Source organism: Bos indicus x Bos taurus, chromosome 16, assembly GCF_003369695.1.
Source record: "Bos indicus x Bos taurus breed Angus x Brahman F1 hybrid chromosome 16, Bos_hybrid_MaternalHap_v2.0, whole genome shotgun sequence".
Lineage (NCBI taxonomy): Eukaryota > Metazoa > Chordata > Mammalia > Artiodactyla > Bovidae > Bos > Bos indicus x Bos taurus.
In genome coordinates, this window is record NC_040091.1 from 42,983,473 (window position 1) to 43,001,782 (window position 18,310).

The 18,310-nt window shown below is 54.1% G+C and overlaps 1 protein-coding gene across 4 annotated transcripts in view; it reads left to right on the plus strand.

Annotated features, from left to right (window-relative positions):
- CTNNBIP1 (catenin beta interacting protein 1) overlaps positions 1-18,310 on the plus strand; it is a 47,268-nt gene that overhangs the window by 21,003 nt on the left and 7,955 nt on the right. For 2 of the 4 annotated variants that reach the window (XM_027564960.1, XM_027564962.1), the window contains exons 2-4: positions 2,978-3,062; positions 8,261-8,379; positions 8,967-9,057. In XM_027564960.1, the coding sequence (XP_027420761.1) occupies positions 8,284-8,379; positions 8,967-9,057 (187 nt within the window). In that variant the 5' untranslated portion in view covers positions 2,978-3,062; positions 8,261-8,283. Of the gene's footprint in view, positions 1-1,971; positions 2,073-2,977; positions 3,063-7,513; positions 7,622-8,260; positions 8,380-8,966; positions 9,058-18,310 lie in introns of those variants that run through there. The other 2 variants (XM_027564961.1, XM_027564963.1) reach the window with 2 other exon arrangements.

Sequence of the window (18,310 nt, forward strand, 5' to 3'; positions counted from 1 at the left end):
CAGGAGAGCATTAAACCAGGAATGGGGCCCTTGTGAGTGCCCAGCCCTTTCCTGGTGCCTGGCCTCTCACTAATGAAGCCAGTCCCAATCTCCTTGCCTCCACCAAGGGAAGACATGGCAGAGATCCTGATTTCCTCTTCAGTCATTTCAGTTCAGTTCAGTTGCTCAGTCATGTCCGACTCTTTGCAACCCCATGAATTGCAGCATGCCAGGCCTCCCTGTCCATCACCAACTCCCGGAGTTTTCACTCAGACTCACGTCCATCGAGTCGGTGATGCCATCCAGCCATCTCATCCTCTGTCGTCCCCTTCTCCTCCTGCCCCCAATCCCTCCCAGCATCAGTCTTTTCCAATGAGTCAACTCTTCACATGAGGTGGCCAAAGTATTGGAGTTTCAGCTTTAGCATCAGTCCTTCCAAAGAAATCCCAGGGCTGATCTCCTTCAGAATGGACTGGTTGGATCTCCTTGCAGTCCAAGGGACTCTCAAGAGTCTTCTCCAACACCACAGTTCAAAAGCATCAATTCTTCGGCGCTCAGCTTTCTTCACAGTCCAACTCTCACATCCATACATGATTACTGGAAAAACCATAGCCTTGACTAGATGGACCTTTGTTGGCAAAGTAATGTCTCTGCTTCTTAATATGCTATTTAGGTTGGTCATAACTTTCCTTCCAAGGAGTAAGCGTCTTTTAATTTCATGGCTGCAATCACCATCTGCAGTGATTTTGGAGCCCAAAAAAATAAAGTCTGACACTGTTTCCACTGTTTCCCCATCTATTTCCCATGAAGTGATGGGACCGGATGCCATGATCTTTGTTTTCTGAATGTTGAGCTTTAAGCCAACTTTTTCACTCTCTTCTTTCACTTTCATCAAGAGGCTTTTTAGTTCCTCTTCACTTTCTGCCATAAGGGTGGTGTCATCTGCATATCTGCGGTTATTGATATTTCTCCCAGCAATCTTGATTCCAGCTTGTGCTTCTTCCAGCCCAGTGTTTCTCATGATGTACTCTGCATAGAAGTTAAATAAGCAGGGTGACAGTATACAGCCTTGATGTACTCCTTTTCCTATTTGGAACCAGTCTGTTGTTCCATGTCCACTTTTAACTGTTGCTTCCTGACCTGCATATAGGTTTCTCAAGAGGTAGGTCAAGTGGTCTGGTATTCCCATCTCTTTCAGAATTTTCCACAGTTTATTGTGATCCACGCAGTCAAAGGCTTTGGCATAGCCAATAAAGCAGAAATAGATATTTTTCTGGAACTCTCTTGCTTTTTTGATAATCCAGCAGATGTTGGCAATTTGATCTCTGGTTCCTCTGCCTTTTCTAAAACCAGCTTGAATAACTAGAAGTTCACGGTTCACTTGACCAGTAGCAAAATGCAGGGCCCAGAAGGCAGTGACTGACCTCAGGTTGCATGGTTGACCAGGGACAGAACTTAACTGGAAACAGAGTCCAGCTCCATGGCATGCTCACTGTTTCTGCTGGCTCTGGGGTCCTGGGAGCTTTGAGCCTCGGTTTCCTCCTCTGTGAACTGGGGACGTTGACCTGATCATCAGGTGGCAAATGGGTCAGCCAATGTGGGTCCCTGCACAGTCCCACCAGGAGCCCCTGCATCCCTCAGACGCCCTCTTCTTCAAGTCACGAATCCTAGGTTCCTCTCTGCACATGGACAGTCTGACCCCGGTAGACAGTAGGGGGCTAATTGGCTGTTGTGATAGCTGGAGGAATTAAAGCCCCTCAGAAGTGGAAGAAAGTTGTCTCTTTTCATCTCCTTTTGAAAGAATGTGGGGACTTGGGTAGACATTTCTCCAGGGAGCCTTGGTATTTCAGAACTTTGATGTCTAGAGCAATAAAAGAGCAATTAATTCCTATAAATGTCTTTCCCAAACGGTTGGCTGAGGGTGGAAGAGGTGGCAGTGGCAGATGACTGCTCTTCCCTTCCCAGGGCCATCTGCACTGCTTGAAGGGCTCTGCAGACCAGAGACCCAGGGTCAAAGCAGCGCCTACCTATAGCAGAGGCTTCTGAAATCTCACTTTCTCTGGAAAACACGTATTCCTCAGCCTCTTGGGTAGGTGAGTAGCTTTCTTCGCAGGGATAGCTGAAGACAGATGGGTTGCAGAGCTCCCCCTAGCCCCTTAGAATAGGTTTCTCAATTATCCAGAGACATCTGTCCTTACTATGGGCTGAAAGCCTGAAGTCCAGGTGGAAGCCCACACATCTCAGTGAAGAGGGCACAGGCGGGCAAGACTTGGGTGCCCCTGCCGACTTCACCCTGTGCCTCTGCCCGCTGTCCGCAGCCTTGCTCCTGCCCGGTTAACCTGCAAAGGACCCAGACCATGAGGTTGTATGTGGGAGGCAGAAGAAGAAAAGAGAGTGTTCTCTGATTCCTGGAAAAGGTGTGTTTAGGGCCAGCAGACGTGAGGCCAGGCTAACAGGCTGTAAATTATCTGTAGCTGTAGAGTATGCGTGTGCATATCTGTTTCTCTGTGTGTGAGAGAAGGGGAGAGAGAACTTATTTTTCCATATACAACTGTAAGTATTCCCCAAGCACAGAAACCCCATGTATGTCTGAGCACAAAATGGGTGGGGCGCCAAGGTACCTGAGCCTGGCTGGTCGTGTTGTCGGGTGGGTGGGACACCTTCTTGGGCAGGTACTTGCCCCTCAGCTGGCAGGAGTGATTCACTCAGGTCCTCGCCGTCTCCCAGCACGGCTCCCAGTCGGCCAGTGACTAACCCCAGGGGAGAAGGGTGTGTGGTGACCTGCTTTGGCCGGAAATGACAGGAGTGCATAGCTGCAGTCAGCACCTTGTCCCAGGGGTGCTGGTGCAAGTTCCTGGGCTGGCCAGACACACAGGTATTTCTGGACCGCCGCATAGGGCCCATTGCCATGAGCTTCCCGCCAGCCAGCCTGGATCCCTCAGCACGGGGTGTGGACTCCTTCAGCCCCTCCCATGACCCGTTTTCTGTGTTTCCACAGGGTGGCATCTTCCTATTTCTCCCCGGCCACAGCCCACCTGTCACAGTTGAGCATCTGGTTGCCTCAAGTTGATTTCCAGAAGCAGGTAAGAACTCCAGGGGCAGGACATCTGGTAACCTGGCCATAGATCAGTGCTGGGGAGGGTCCTGCCTTGGGTACCGGCTCCTGGGCTGATCGTGAAGTAGGCACATCTCGTGTCCTTTCTTCATCGTCCCTAATGATGCTCATGGCTTCAGCTGGGTGGGCTCTTAACGGTGTGCTTTGTGCTTTTGTTGATGTCTTTTAGGCTGTTAAGATATGTGTAATCTGAATTAATATTTTATATAAGCTCCATGAAGCACACCATTATATGGTGTTATATTTTCATGCAACGTAGATACTGTACAGTTGTTAAGAATAAATTTTGAAACATGAGCATGTAAAATATAGCAGAGTTTTTTTTAATGGACAAAACAAAAGGCAAGTGTCGGGATCCATGGGGCAGAGGTAGCTTGTGTATCTACAGGCCCCTACTGCTGTCTGGCCCAGCCTGCGGTTACTCAGAGTTTATAATACAAGCAGGTGCTAGACCACCCTGGGTATAAATGTATATTCCAGTTTATGTAAGTGTGGGTGTTAAACAGCATCAGCTTCAGGTTTATCAGTAAAAATCAGGGCAGGGGACTGTGTTTGTCATGGGGAAGCCAGCTTTCAGAGCCACTAATCAATTGGGTCTGACGGCCGCACATCCCCTTCCCTGGGTCTTTCCTGCACTGCCTCCTGAGTCTCCCACTCTGAGGGCAGCCACTTCCGAGCTGGGGCTCACGTGCACAGAGTGGGTCCTTCTAGTCTCTGGGCAGGAGCGTGGTATCTCACAGATGACCTCCATGGCTCTGAGAAGCAGCGCCTCCTCCCAGGCCGTGACCCACTTTTGTCACTTGGTTTGGTGGGGAGGGAGATGTAATTGCTTTACACTGTCATATTAGTTTCTGCTATACAATGAAGTGACTCCTTCCCAGTGGTTGGGAACCCCTTCCTCACTGTCTTTCACCCACCAGTCTTCCTTCAGCAGAGATGAGGGCTCAGAACCAACAGCAGTGTGTGTATGACATGTTTAGGGGGCTTGTGGACATGTCTGCATGTTTCAGTGAATCTACAGACCGCAGTTTCTCTGAATTGTGTGTGTTCCAAGCAGATACGATTTTCTGGAACCACGCCCACTTTCCCCATGACCCCTGACATCAATGGCATGTCATCCACTCAGCCACAACCTCTCCCCTCACCTCGCCTTTTGTTTGGGTACTTGACAGCTGCCCGTATCTATCTATTTTCTGTTTTTTGGCCTTTCTCTGGTGAGCCTCCAGAATATTCTGTCTTCAGAGAGGGAGCAGGTCTCCCTCTCTGGGCAGTTAACACGCAAGGATTTTCTTAGTATGTGGGACAGATGCACCCCCATCTCAAGTGGTGGGATGTTTCCGGCATCACCCAGAGAACACAATTGAGAAGCGGGTCTCTCAGCTGAGGGCTGAATAAATGATTAATGTGTCCAAATTCACTGTAGTTTGGGCTTATGTCATTTAAACATGCTTCAACGGAGACCAGTTCTTGATCCCTGCAGGGGAAAGTAAGAATTCTCTAGTGAAGTTAATCTGATGTCTGTCAAAATTGTAATGAAAACTTAATAGCATGTTCACTTGGATAGGTGCCAAACCCAAACACTCTTTAATGAACTCATAGCATAGCAGCAACTGAAAGGTCGGTGTTGTTTGGGTTAATTGTGATTTATTCTCTTCAGTTTTCTCCCGAACATTGGCGCCCTGGATGCAGATTCTGCTTAGGACGAGATTGTAAATCAGTCCTGATGTTCCCGTACATCAGGATTGGAGTGTGGAGGGCAGGAAGGTGTGCTTATGCAACCGTCTGCCCTGATCCAGCCCTGGGTGTTCCCTCTGTCAGGCAGCAGCACAGGGTCAGCTCTAGCTAGAGCTCAAAGAATCCCAGAAGACCACAGTTTTCAGGAATGGCAGGAGTCTTCCCCAAGGAAAGACAGTTTAAGAATCAGTCTCTGCCAGGGAAGCATCACGGGGGCATGACCCAGCCTCAAAGACCCATTCAGGTACCAAGGACACCCCAGGCCCAGGGCTGGGTGTGTAAGGCCCCCTGGTAATCACAGCGCGAGTGTGTGGCAGGGGATCCTTGAGGGTAGTGAGTGTGGGGGGTAATGAGTGTGGGGGTAGTGATTGTAAGAGGATTGGGCAGTGAGTACAGAACATCAGGGGTAGGGTTATTGGGAGGAGCAAGATTCTGTGAAATAGACCCAATATAAAATGGTTTCCCAGGTGGTTCAGCACTAAAGAATCTGCCTGCCAATGCAGGAGACTCTGGTTCCATTCCTTGGTTGGAGAAGATCCCCTGAAGAGGGGAATGGCAACCCACTTCAGTATTCTTGCCTGGAGAATTTCATGGACAGCAGAACCTGGCGAGCTACAGTCCATGGGATCTCAAGAGCTGGACAGGACTTAGCAACTAAACAGCAGCAATAACAAAATGATTTTGCACACGTTTACACACACACACTGTCCTGTTGGTTCCAAGCTCTCACACCTCTGCTGGAGGAAGCCTGGCTGGTCAGGAAAGGACAGTGAGGAAGGGACTCTCGACCTTTGTGAAGCCAGCATCCCAAGGTCCTGGGATGCTAAGCAAAACAGAGAAGTGTCCTTAGCTGGATGGAGCTTGCCCCTGAACAGGGGGACAGAGCTTGCTCTGGGGGGACTGAGGGTGGTCTGTGACAGCAGGAGGTCACAGGGTTCAAGCCATCGCTAGGGTGGTTTGAACCAGAAGGGCCTTTGGGGGCTTATGTTGGGGATTGGGAGCGGACAGCACTGCAGCTCTGGTTCTTTTGTGTGTGGCGACACCTAGTGGCCATTCCCTTGTCTTCCACAAGAAGACAGCCAACCGACCATCAGCCCTTGGACACAGAACAAAATCAGAAGGCTTTTATCCCCGGAAGCCCTCACTCCCAGTTCGGAGGCTTCATGGAGCATTTCAGTGTCCTTGGAGAACACGACAGCCCAAAGCAGACAAGTTACTCAGGAACGGGAGTCTTTGGGAAAGCTGAGTTTGGTTATGGAGACTGGATTAGAGATTTGTATTCGACCCTAGGAAGACTGAAGGCAAAAGGAGAAAGGGGCAACAGAGGATGAGATGGTTGAATGGTATCATCCACTTGATGGACGTGAATCTGAGCTAACTCCAGGAGATAGTGAAGGACAGGGGAGCCTGGTGTACTGCAATCCATGGGGTTGCAAAGAGTTGGACATGACTTAGCGACTGAACAACAACAAATTTGACTCTTAAGTGATGTGGATATTGTTGCATGGGGTGGAGGAGGGAGCCCAGAGACCAGACCTCACGGGCTGTCTGGACTGTCCCGTCAGCCACCCGGGCTCGGGCTGTGGGAGGAATGGGTGAGTGAAACACCTGGCCCCAGCCCCCCAGCGAGTGCAGAGACACAGTCATCGAGCACCCAGCAGGTGCCCTCAGGAAGCAGGATGACGGGGCAGCTGGACAGGAGGGCATGGGCAGGGGTGCACCACCTGCTTGGATCACAGTCAAGAAAGGCTCCCCCACAAGCCCTCTAAGCGAGGCCTGGAGAACCCAGGGCAGAGGCTGGTGGGGGAGGAGCCTCGAGGCAGGTCCTGGACACAGGCAGGGAGACAGGGAAGGGGAGGGCAGCAGGGGGAGGAGTGGGAACAAGGAGGCAGGGCCGGCCTGCGGGGTCCCAGCAAGGACATGAAATGTATCCTGAGGTAGGCTGAAGTGAGGAGAAATGTCATCTGTTCTGGTTTGTTAAAATGATCATTCTGGCTACTTGTGTGGGGTTAGGGAGTGGAAGGAGGTGCGAACGCGTCAGCAGGTGGAGGAGCAATCCCCCATAACCAAGCCGTCCCGCTCAGCTATGCTGGGAAGTTAGGACTGTCCCTGCACTGTGCACCTGGCCCGGGGGACGCCCCGGTGGATGGCCAGCTGCCTCTCATTCAGGGTCCTTCTGAAGGCAGCTCACCCCTCCTTCCCCATTACCAGTTGTGAATCGGGCCCTTTTCTGAGCCTGGAGGTGGCAGGGGGCCACACAATGGAAGAGGAATGTGGATTTTGGTGGTGGAAGGAAGGTCCCGTAAGGCACTGCATCGAGTGCAAGGCTGCCGCGAACACATTTTGCATTTTGCCCTGTTGTACGGGCTTCAGGGCAGGAGCCCCTGTTAGCTTTGACAGACGCCTCCAGGGAGGCTACTGCCCAGAGCTCTGGTGCATTTCTGAGCCCGCCTTTCACCCGGGAGAACCAGCCTTTCCTGGGCTTGCTGGCCCCTGAGGGATGGACGGTGTGAGGAGTGTCCTTGGCCCCAACCCGGCTCCCTTGGTCCTGTGAGCGCAGCTCCTTGGCACCAGGGCCGCCGAGGCTCCACCCCCACCAGCTGCTGCGTTATTTCTGACTCATCCAGGAGTTACAAGTGTGTAACCCAAACCCCTCCACGCCCGGCTTCCTCCCCACTGGCTCCTCCTGGAGGGAGGAAACCCCGGGACTTCTCTCCCGGGACCTCGCCGCTGCAGGTCGGGTCTCCACCGCACCTGGACGTACTGCCACCCGCAGGAGCCACCCTGTGACAGGTGGGTGGGCTGTCGAGAGCAGCAGCTGCAAGCCCCGGGCGGGTGTCTGTGCCTGCAGCCCCAAGCTCGCCGTCCCTATCGAGGGATTCCTTGGAGCCCGGCCCGGGAGCCGGCCTCTCGAACGTCAGGGACTTGTGCAGAGGGAGCTGTCTTGGTGTCTGGGGGCTGGGTACTGATCCCACGGCTTCTCCAGCTTCAGGCCCCAGTCAGCTGCCTTGATCGCGTCACGTTGCTCCTCATGGAAGCTGCCTGCTTTGAGAGCCAGGGACACTTGGGGTTTTGTGCAGCACATCCCCTGGGCTCTTCGTAGCAGGAGCCTGGATGAGGGGGCAACTGGAAGGTGACGCTGGCCAGGAGTCTGGGTCAGCTTAGCCCCCGGGGGCCCAGCAGCTCCACACATAGAAGGGACTGGCCACCAGCGCCTGCTGCGAGGAGTGGTGGGGTTCGGCGGGGGGGTAGCTGCTTGGGCTGGCTGTTGGGCCAGCAGGTGTGAGGGAGGGACCGGCAACTCGCCTCCATGCCAGGCTCTCAGAAACGAGCCCCTGAGGCATCGTGGGCTGCCTGACACCTCCTGCCCGTGTGCGGGTCTGTGTCGTCCTGACACTGTCCCCCGCCCCCATGCTTCTCCTCACTCCGCAGCAGTCCCCAGAGCTGGCCAGGGGATGAACCGCGAGGGGGCCCCCGGGAAGAGTCCGGAGGAGATGTACATTCAGCAGAAGGTCCGAGTGCTGCTCATGCTGAGGAAGATGGGCTCCAACGTGAGTGCCTGCAGGATGTCAGGCAGCAGGGCCCCTGGGGAGGGTGCCTGACGCAGGCAGCCAGAAGGCCACAGCCACCCTCCGTAGCCATGGTCTGGGGAGGGGGTTGCGGGGGCTCTGGTTAGGCTGTGGCCAATTCAGGCTCCTGGGCACAAACACCAGCATGTCCAGTCCTGCCGGCCCTGCAGGGCAGTCTTCCTACCCACTGTGCCAAGCTTGGGCCAGGCGGGTGAGGTTTTCTAAAGGCCCTGACCTTCCTTTCCTCCCCTCTCCCAAGAGCCTTCTTTTCCAGGGGGGCAGGACATCGCCCGAGAGGGCAGGGGGGCTCTCTGAGCCTGGCCTGCCCTAACCTGGAATCCCTGTTCCAGATCTAATTCCAGTGGCAAGCCTTGTGGGCCCCATGGTCCAAGCTTCAGGGGTGGGAGCAGAGGGGTCAGAATCTCACCCTGGGATGGAAAGGTCACATCTCAAGAATAGAGGCCTGGGGAGTAGAGAAGGAGGCACCCCTTGGGGATGAAGCCAGTCTGAGCAGGTGCCTCCAGGGGCAGTTGTGAGCCCCCCCTCACCCAGCTCTCTCATCCTTGCAGCTGACGGCCAACGAGGAGGAGTTCCTTCGCACCTACGCGGGGGTGGTCAACAGCCAGCTCAGCCAGCTGCCCCAGCACTCCATCGACCAGGGTGAGTCCATCGACCAGGGTGAGTGAGGGCCTGCGTGCCCTTTCCAGGAGCAGCAAGCAGTGGTTCCTTTAGAAAGCATAGCTCCAGCCCTTGCAGACAGGTGATCCCTGAGAGAGAGGGAGAGGTTCGGGGCAGACAAGGAGGGGCTGAAGCTCCCCCCCACCCACACAGCTAACCCCGGATGGTGGCAGCCTCTAAGCGTGGAGTCTGGGGCACCTCCTTGGCCTCCGAGCTGGTCCCTTCTTCCCCAGGTGGGAGCCAAGGACCCAATCAGGTAATGGGCGGGGGGAATCCCTTTTGGGCCTGGCAGAGGAAGAAGTGGAGGTGTCTGGGGGCCCTGTAACTGCAGAGGCTCTTGTGGTTGCATGTCTTTAGCCTTTGCCTGACCCCTGTCCAACCTGTCCAGGACAAGAAAACCACCCTTGTGTGCAGCGGCCTGGCCTGGTCACAAGCTTTAAGGTGGCCGCTGTGTTCCTGGCTATGGCCCGGGGGGTGGCCCCAGTGGCCCTGCAGGTCTCTGTGTGCCTGAGGGAGGTACTCTGTCTTGAGCGCCCTCAGCTAGTGGTAATGACAGTAGTGGGTAACACTGAGTGATTGTTGTCTAGCAGGCTCAGGCTGAGTGCTTGATACACATCATTACATTTAACCTAAAGAGCTACCAGCTGTGTTACTTCTACTTAGCGGGCAAGGAGACTGTAGTTGAGAAGCAGTAAGCCACTGCAGCCAGTTCATGCTGCCAGTTACTGGGAGGGCCCAGAATGCAAACCTGCAGCTAGACTGCAGGGCTGGGTTCCACTCTGCCCTGGAGCCCAGGACCCTGCCCACCATCTTCATTCAGTCTTTTCCTTTTGTTCTTGTTACACTGGCTTGGAATTACTGGCTATTAAATCGTGCAGCCAGGAGCCTGTCTGGTGTAAGCAGGCTCCCAGGAGCTGGGCCCTGGTGGGCGTGTTTGCTGACCCCCAAGGCCAGGGAGGAGAGCCATTCTGGCACACAGGCCAGCTTTTCTTGAGGCTGCCCTTGTTCTCCTGGATGTCACAGGCAGGGCTCTGCCCTGGCACAGGGCCCGGTTCCCGAGCTCTGACACTGGGTGTGACCCGGCCTGTGCACCCAGCTCAGCAGAAATGTACAGGGTGTTCCAGCGGCTCCAACAGCTCCCGGGTCGGCTGCTTGCCCCGGCCATACTCATGCCACAGCCTGTTCCACACCAGCTGCACTGTCAGCCACCGCTGGGAGAGGAGGAGATGAGGGGTGTGTCCCTGCCCCTGTCCTGGGATATCTCTTGTGGGAGAGGCCTTTTCTTTTCCAGGACTGATCTGGGTTTTAGCGTGGGTCCCTCTCCCCTTCTTCTGAAACCTTCCTGCTTTCTTAGTTCCTGGGGCATCACATTTTCTGCCAGCCTGGTCTTGGGCTAACCTGACTTTGAGCTCTGGTTCTAAGACCACCTCTAGAAGAATGCTCTTAATGGGAAAAATCAAAAGAAGCTGTAAAACTGTATGTCAGTGTAGAAAACACTACCACATGTACTCCCCTGCCCCCACCCATATCCACATACTCATGCATAGAACAGAAAAAGCAGAAAGAATATTTAGCAGGTTGTTTATAGAAAATTTTGATAGAGGGTGGGACCATATAAGGCACCTTGAGTTTCTAAGTCAAACGCTTTTTGCTAAAACTAATTTTTTAACATCGCACGTACCTTTTTTTTCTTTTGACATTAAGGGGAAGTTTTTTTTTTAGTCTCTGAACTTTTATTTTTGGTTTTCTAGTTTTCTTTCTTTTTCTTTTAAAAATTGAAGTATAGTTGATTTACAATGTTGCATTATTTTCTCCTGGTATAGCAAAGTGATTCAATTATGCACATATATGCATTCTTTTTTTAATATACTTTTCCATTATGGTTTATCACAGGATACTGAATATAGCTCTCTGTGCTAAAGAGTAGGACCTTGTTGTTTAAAGGGGAAGTTTTAAAAAGTACTTTTTATCTTGCTTGGCTAAACCAACAATTGAAAACAAACCCTGTTGAGTGATTTAAGGCAGTCACGGTGACCTCACCTGGCCTGAAACTGCTGAGCAGTCAGGAGTGAGCTGTGGGCGTGTGGCTGTGAATTTGTGGTGCTGGAATCTGCACCCTCCTGGGTTTGGGGCGTCCACAGCCAGCCAGGCTGGCCTTGGGTACTTCTCTCTCCTGGGAACAGACTCCTGGGACTAAACCTGGAGCCGGGGAAGAATATCTGGGGAGACGGTTCTCTGCTGCTGGGGTGTCCTTCAGTCTGCCCCTCCTCCCACGGTCACCTCTGACCTGAACCACTGAGAAAACGGGCTGCAGAAGGGCCTGAAGGAGAATTCCCCGGGTGTGAGTTGGAAGGGGGGAGGGGTCAGCAGTGCCTGGAAGAGCTTCCGGAGCACACTGTATTTTCTTTGTCTCTTGCACTGTGGAGGTTCAAGCCTGAGAGCAAGACCCTACATTTCTGACCACGCCGTTGGGGACCTGGGGCTTGAATAACATTCTAGCCTGTCCACTTTCTTCATCGGCAGAGCCGCCCTCAGCTGATGCCACAGGGCCTGTTGCTCTCAGAGGCTCAGGCGCAGCCCAAGTGGCAAAAGCCCAAGATCATTGCTTCCATTGCTCAGGATGCCAGCACGAAAAGCCCAGAAAGGCCTAGGAGCATTTGGGCTGGTGGGCATGGTGGTCCCGGAGAAGCCTGGTGTGCGTGCCTCCTGCCACTAGATGGCACTGTCTCTCAGCAGATGCCCTTGTTCTGCTCCTGGGGTTCCTTGCAGCTCTTACCTCTGCTGTACCCGCTGCCCTCGGTAGGGGGCCTGGGCCGCCCCATCACCGGTCAGCGCATGGCAGTTGGTCCTAGGGTCATACCCACCACCTTAGACCTGCCCGTGCGTCTCCTCTGGGGCTGGAGGGGTCTGGTATCAGGAGCACTGCTTGCCCTCCCCAGATCCAGGGAGGAGAGCAGGCTGGGCATTGCTTACCTGGGCATTGCTCCCCCGACCCCCACATCCCGTCCTTCCCTCAGTGAACATGTCTTCAGTACCTCCTGGGTGCAGACAGCTGCTGGAGACCTTAGTGCTTGGGCCTGCACCTTACGGCCTCATCGACTGGTTCCAGCAGAGGGTGCCAATTGCCCCCACTACCCTGTACTGAAGCGTGGATGGACCTGCCTGGCCTCTGCTAATCCGAGACCACCCTTGAAGACTCTCAGTGGCTTCCTGCTGCCTTGAGGATACAATCCAAACCCCTTAGCCATGATGTGTGGGACCCCCTGCCCCCACTACCTCCCCTGCCCTCGCCCCCCCGACCTACCTCTCCTGCCCTCGCCCCCCTCCACCTACCTCCCTCACCTCCACCCCAGATACCAGGACCTCATACTCCATAAACAGCCACACTGAGTGGCTTTCTGCTCCCATCTCAAGCCTTGTGCATTCATGCCTTCCTGTCCCCGCATGTGCCTCTCGACGGCCAGGAGCCCAGCGCTGACGCACCCCCTCCCCTGCTCCCCTCAGGCTGGGCCGGGCCCTCCTGTCGTCTCCACCGCACACGTGCACTCAGCTGTGCTGCTCCACACGCTGTTTCCTGGTCCATCTCTGGACCAACTCTGAGCTCCTGTGGCTTCCCTCTTCGCATTTGTGGGGCTTGGCCCCCTAGGCCCCCAGCATGTTCTTGGGTGAATGAATAGACTTGGCTCTGGGTCTGGAAGCTCAGAGTCCCCAGAAAGGCAGAAATGTGAAGCACTGTCTCCTGGTCCCCATGGTGGCCGAGCAGACCCAACAGCTGAGTTTGAACCAAAGGACTGAGTTTGAACCAAAGGCAACCAGTGCTTCTCTGGGAAGATCACTTTGCTGAGAAGGCCCAGCTGTAGGCTCGGGGACAGAGAACTGTAGCTTCCAAAAGCAGGCTCAAGAGAATGCTGAGTTCATTCCTTTCTTGTTGTTAGTGCTGTTCAATCTGTACCATATATTGATAATTTTTCCTGGCTATGAAAGAATGCATAATCATCATTGAAAGTGGTTTTGGGAAAGATAGAAACAGCACAAGCGCCTAAAGGATTGACTGCAAATAGCTGAACCCCATTACCTTGCGTTAGTTAACCAGCAGGCTTTTTTTAAAAATATGCATGAATTTCCATTACAAAGTTGTAATGGATTTCTATACAATGTAAACATTATAATATCCATTTTAGCTCCCATTTTTTACTTAGGATAATTTTGTTGTTTAGTCACTAAGTCATGTTTGACTCTTTTGCAACCCCCTGGACTGTAGCCTGCCAGGCTTCTCTGTCCATGAAATTCTCCAGGCAAGAATACTGGAGTGTGTGGCCATTTCCTTCTCCAGGGCATCTTCCTGACCCAGGGATCTAACCCATGATTCCTGATGGCAGGCAGATTGTTTACCATCAAGCCACCTGGGAAGCCCTACGAGAATTTTACCATGTCCTTGATTTTCAAGAAAGCAATTCAGCAATCACATGATATGCAGCCATGTGGCTGTGCCATCATTTTTTGACTGATCCTTTACTGTTGGACATGTGATTCTCATCTTTGCTATTAATTATAATTAATTTAATTTCTTGAGCTCCTACTGTGTGTCAGGTTCTGTGTCAAGTAGCACATACAGTTATCCCAGGGAATCCTACCAACAGGGCTGTGAGGCAGGGGTGATCACAGCTCCACTTTCCTGATGAAAAAACAGACTCTGAGATGTTAAGTGAGGTGCTCAAGGCCATAGAATCAGTTGTGTGGTTCCTGTCATGTGGTTCTAGATGTGGCTTACAGGCCGTGTGTGTTTCCAAGCATAACAGTGTTTTACCTGAGGGGCAGGTGTGATGGAGGTGGTTAGCATGGTATTTCAGGAGGGCATCAAAAAGTTGGAAGGGTTTCCTGCTGCTATTTTCTGGACTTTTCACCTCCGTGCCCCTTTAAACATGCTCGCTCTAAGCTCTGGGTCTCTCCCTGACCCAGAGCTGCTTCCAGGATGAACGCCTGGCCAGTGCCAGTTCCAGGCCCCCAGCTCACTTGGCAGAATCCTCCTTGTGGCCATTCACCTGCAAACCTGCCATCTTCCAGCCATGCTCCATGTGAACCCTCATCTGGCTGTCCCGGAGCTGGAGGGACCCCATCGAGACATGGCCCCTTGTGTTAAGGAAGCCCACATCCTTTCTCTTGCCCCTGGAGCTGTTCTTGCCCTCTTCTTGGCCTTGGCATGCTGGCTCCCCAAGCCTGTTCCAGCCTCTGTCTGATCACACTCTTTCTCAAAGAGACTTTCCAGGGAAGGTACTCAGCCTGAGCCAGCTGGGCGGTCCCGGGGCGCTGCTGGCTTTCCCCCGCGGAAGCCAAGGCTGCGGGCTCTGAGTCTGCTGCCAGAGAGCCTAAAATAGGTCATTTGGTCTCAGGGTTACACTGAGAGCCTTGTTAAAATAGCTGTGGTTGTGAGCAAGCCAGTGGGGAGCCAGGGCCTCAGGGGAGAAGAGGGGAGGGCAGGGCTCACCCCACCCAGTGCATAGCTCCTCCGGGGATCAAGCAGGATCACGCCTCTACACGTCACCCCTCTTGACCCTCTTCAGCAGCGCATGGGTAGGGGTGCCAGCTCCATCTCCCTTTCACAGCCAGCGTCCTTCCTGGAATCCTCTCCTACACCCTCTGGCCTCTGCTCTTGGGCTGCCTCTGCTGCCCTGTCTGCCCTTCCGGGGTTGGCCCCGAGTTCCTTCTCTGGCTCCTGAACTGCCCACGCGTCTTTGCTTCCACGGAGCCCTTGTCACATCTCATCGGGAGCCCGCGGTCCAGCTCTGGCCCAGAGCGGGCTCTCTCCCATCCCCATGTAGACAGAGGCTCCCTCTCCATGCAGACCAGCTGCCCAGGTGCCAGGACCTCCCTCTGCCCACATGTGGCTCCTAGGCTTCTCCCAGGGCCTCCAGGTAATAACCAAGTCTGGATGAAATTGCAGGCAGGCCCCAGGAGAATGCCAGTCAGTGGGGTGGGAAGCTAATCTTTTTAATCAACACTTTCATGAGAATTACTTGTAACCTAATAATGATAAACGTGAACTAAAAAAATCTCATATACATTGAATTCAACTGAAAAAGTAAACCAGGAAGACTTGGTAGGAGATAACTTGTATCACAGAAAAAGAAAAAGGCTTAAGAAAGGGTGAGGATCACACTGAGGAGCAGGCTGGTTGCTCTGTTCAGCATCTGGCTCTGGCTTGTGAAGGGCTGCCTTGACCCTCCCTCCTTCACTGGTGTGACGTCTGCTATTGTGTGGAGCTGAGAGCAGGGACCTCCAAGCCCTGTGCACCTCTGTACCTTCCTCCTGACACCTGCCTGGGAGAGGCAGACCTCTGTCCTGGAGAAGAGCATCAAGGGCCCCTGGGATCAGCAATGGCTCCTTCCTGCACACAGTCACCCACTGATCTGGATGCCAGGCAACGGCTCCCAGCTTCAAGCTGCCAGCACAGCCAGGTAGATGGAAATGGGAGTAAACACATAAAGACCTCTGGGCACAGATCCCAGGATGACTGACCCCACGGGCAGGGAGCCCACCTAGAAAGCCCCAGAGAAAAGGTGCTGTTTGCCTGGGTCTTGAAGGATTCACTGGTGGCTCAGATGGTGAAGAGTCTGCCTGCAATGCAGGAGACCCGGGTTTGATCCTTGAGTTGGAAAGATTCCCTTCCTGGAGAAGGAGATGGCTACCTACTGCAGTATTCTTGCCTGGAGAATTCCATGGACAGAGGAGTCTGGCAGGCTACAATCCATGGGGTCCCAAAGAGTTGGACACAACTGAGCAGCTAATGCTAAAGGATGTGCAGGAGTGCATGTGGACAGACAAGGAGAAGGATGGCACAGACCGAGGGAGTCCTAGAGCCTGCCCAGCCCCGGGCAAGTGTCCCCCAAGGGGTGAGTGTAGGTGGTAAGTGACTGGAAAGGCAAGTGAGCTCGGAACAAAGTAAATTCTGGAGATGAGGCCGCAGGGGTTTCCAGGACCTGAGGGGTGGGATGGCCAGGCCAGTGGCTGTCCATCTAGGGTGAGTGCTGGGGAGAGGTCACAGGTCAGATGCTGGGGCAGAGAGACACCCGGAAGGTCACAGCAGTGTTCTGTGAGCAAGTGGGGGTGGGGTCGGAGGCGAGGCTGTGTGGACGGGGCTCCTGGACTGAGCAGCTACAGTGAGGGGCAGGCAGGGGCCCCCCATGTGGGCAGTGTATGGGATCCTCCAGGAGCAGGCAGGGGTTAGGTCAGAACCCAGGTGTAAGGAGGGAGCAGATTTGGGGATTGGGTGTGGGTGAGGCCCCCAGGGAAAGCAGGCAGAGGGAGGGGAAGTGGAACCCTGTGAGCACAGCACCACGGCCAGCAGGGGGCGCGAGGGAGCGCAGAAAGGAGGAGAGGAGCAGCTGGCTCACCATCAGGGTCCCCAGGGTTCCTAATTAATGTCAGTGCTGCCTTTTCCCAAAACAGTGTCTGTGGATCCTGGCTGGAGGCAGTTTGCTGAGGGCCGGGAATACATGGTGTGAAGCCGTGGAAGCAGGACAGAAGGTTGGATGAGAAGAGACAGCAGCTCAGGGGTGGGGACCATTTGTAGCATTGAGTTCTAGCAATGTGAGCCACACAGACCACTGCACCTGAATCATGGAGGGCACTTGCTAAAAATGCAGATGCCTGGGCCCTACCCGAGCCCTGCTGGATTAGAGAGTCTGCCAGGTTGGCCTGGACATCTGCATTTGAAGCAAGACCCCAGGTGGTTGTGACGCCCTCCAGAATTTGAGAATGTGCTGGGACTCTGGGTGAAGACCTGGCCCTTCCTGACCCCTAGAGGGACCCCCCTGCCCCTTCCAGATTCTGTCCCTTCACACAACTCTCTGTAGTGTAGGAGAGCTTCCATTGCAGGAGCTAAGAGACTTGATAAGGGGCACCTCACCTTGGAAAAAAGACCCTGATGCTGGAAAGATTGAAGGCAGGAGGAGAAGGGGACAACAGAGGGCGAGATGGTTGGACAGCATCACCGACTCAATGGACATGAGTTTGAGCAAGCTCCGGGAGTTGGTGATGGACAGGCAAGCCTGGCGTGCTGCAGTCCATGGGGTCACAGAGTAGGACACAACTTAGCGACTGAACAACAATACCTTGGAAAACAACCCCCAGAAGCAGGATGTGTGTGTTGGGCTCAGTGGAGTGCAGGAAGGGTGGTGGCCTGGGGTTCCTGGGTCTAGAGCAGAGCAGGTGTAAAATGGCACCTCCAGGGTGTGACCTCACCAGGTGCTGTTTGGGATGTTTCATGCTGCAGATGTTATCCGAGTCAGTCCAGTGGGTGGACGGGATACATGTGTTTTGCAGATGAGGAAACTGAGGTGGACATGCAGGGACCAGGCAGGGTTCAGACTCTGGCCCAGGTACCCCTATCCACCTGAGGAGCCCAAGCCTAGGGAGGCCCGTGTTGGCCTGTCAGGAGGCCCAGTGCCTCTTCCAGGAGCCCCCTCGCACCTAAGCCCACGTGGCCCGCCTTCTGCAGCCAGGGCACCTGGTGATATGGTTGCCAGCCTGGAGCCCAGAAGGTGTCACCGAGCCTGGAGCATGCTTGGCTGCTGAGACTGTGGAGGATCTGGGGTGCTGTTCCCAAGGCAACCAGTGTCGTGCTATCTCTGGGGGAAAGCCATCCTCTGGGAACTTGGGCAGCAGAGCTGAGAGGCACAGAACCCTGGGCTCCAGGGCCACAGCTGCTCAGAGAAGCACATGACACCCAGGGGGTCTGGGTCTCTGTGGGGGGAGGCCTCGTCCAGGGTGGGGCCTGGCCTCAGCCCAGTGGACACCTTTGCCCTTTGAAGAGTGTCTTGGACCTTTTTTCCATGCGGGAGCCTTGCTACCTGGCTCATCTCTCCAGAGCAGGTAGCTGAGCCGTGCTGTTTGGGGTAGCCAGGTAGCCAAGTAGCAGATGCTGGTTGCCATGGATGGCAAGATAGTGACCTCAGGGGATCAAGAGGGAATGCCACAACCCAAGTGACGTGGTCAGAGAAGGGGCAAACAGCGGAAATGGGAATCACCCTGGACACTTTGGAGCCTGTGGCCGTGTGCATGGAGGGATGACCCAGACCTGGCAGTTGTGGTTCCGTGGATAGTTTTGAAGAACTTTTACCAGTTAACTCCCTCTGCAAAGTTAACTTTGCCCAAGTTAACCTCCAGCTGGACTTGGGAGACTGTGTGTGTGTGTGTGTGTGTGTGTGTGTGTGTGTGTGTGTGTGTTAAGTGGCTT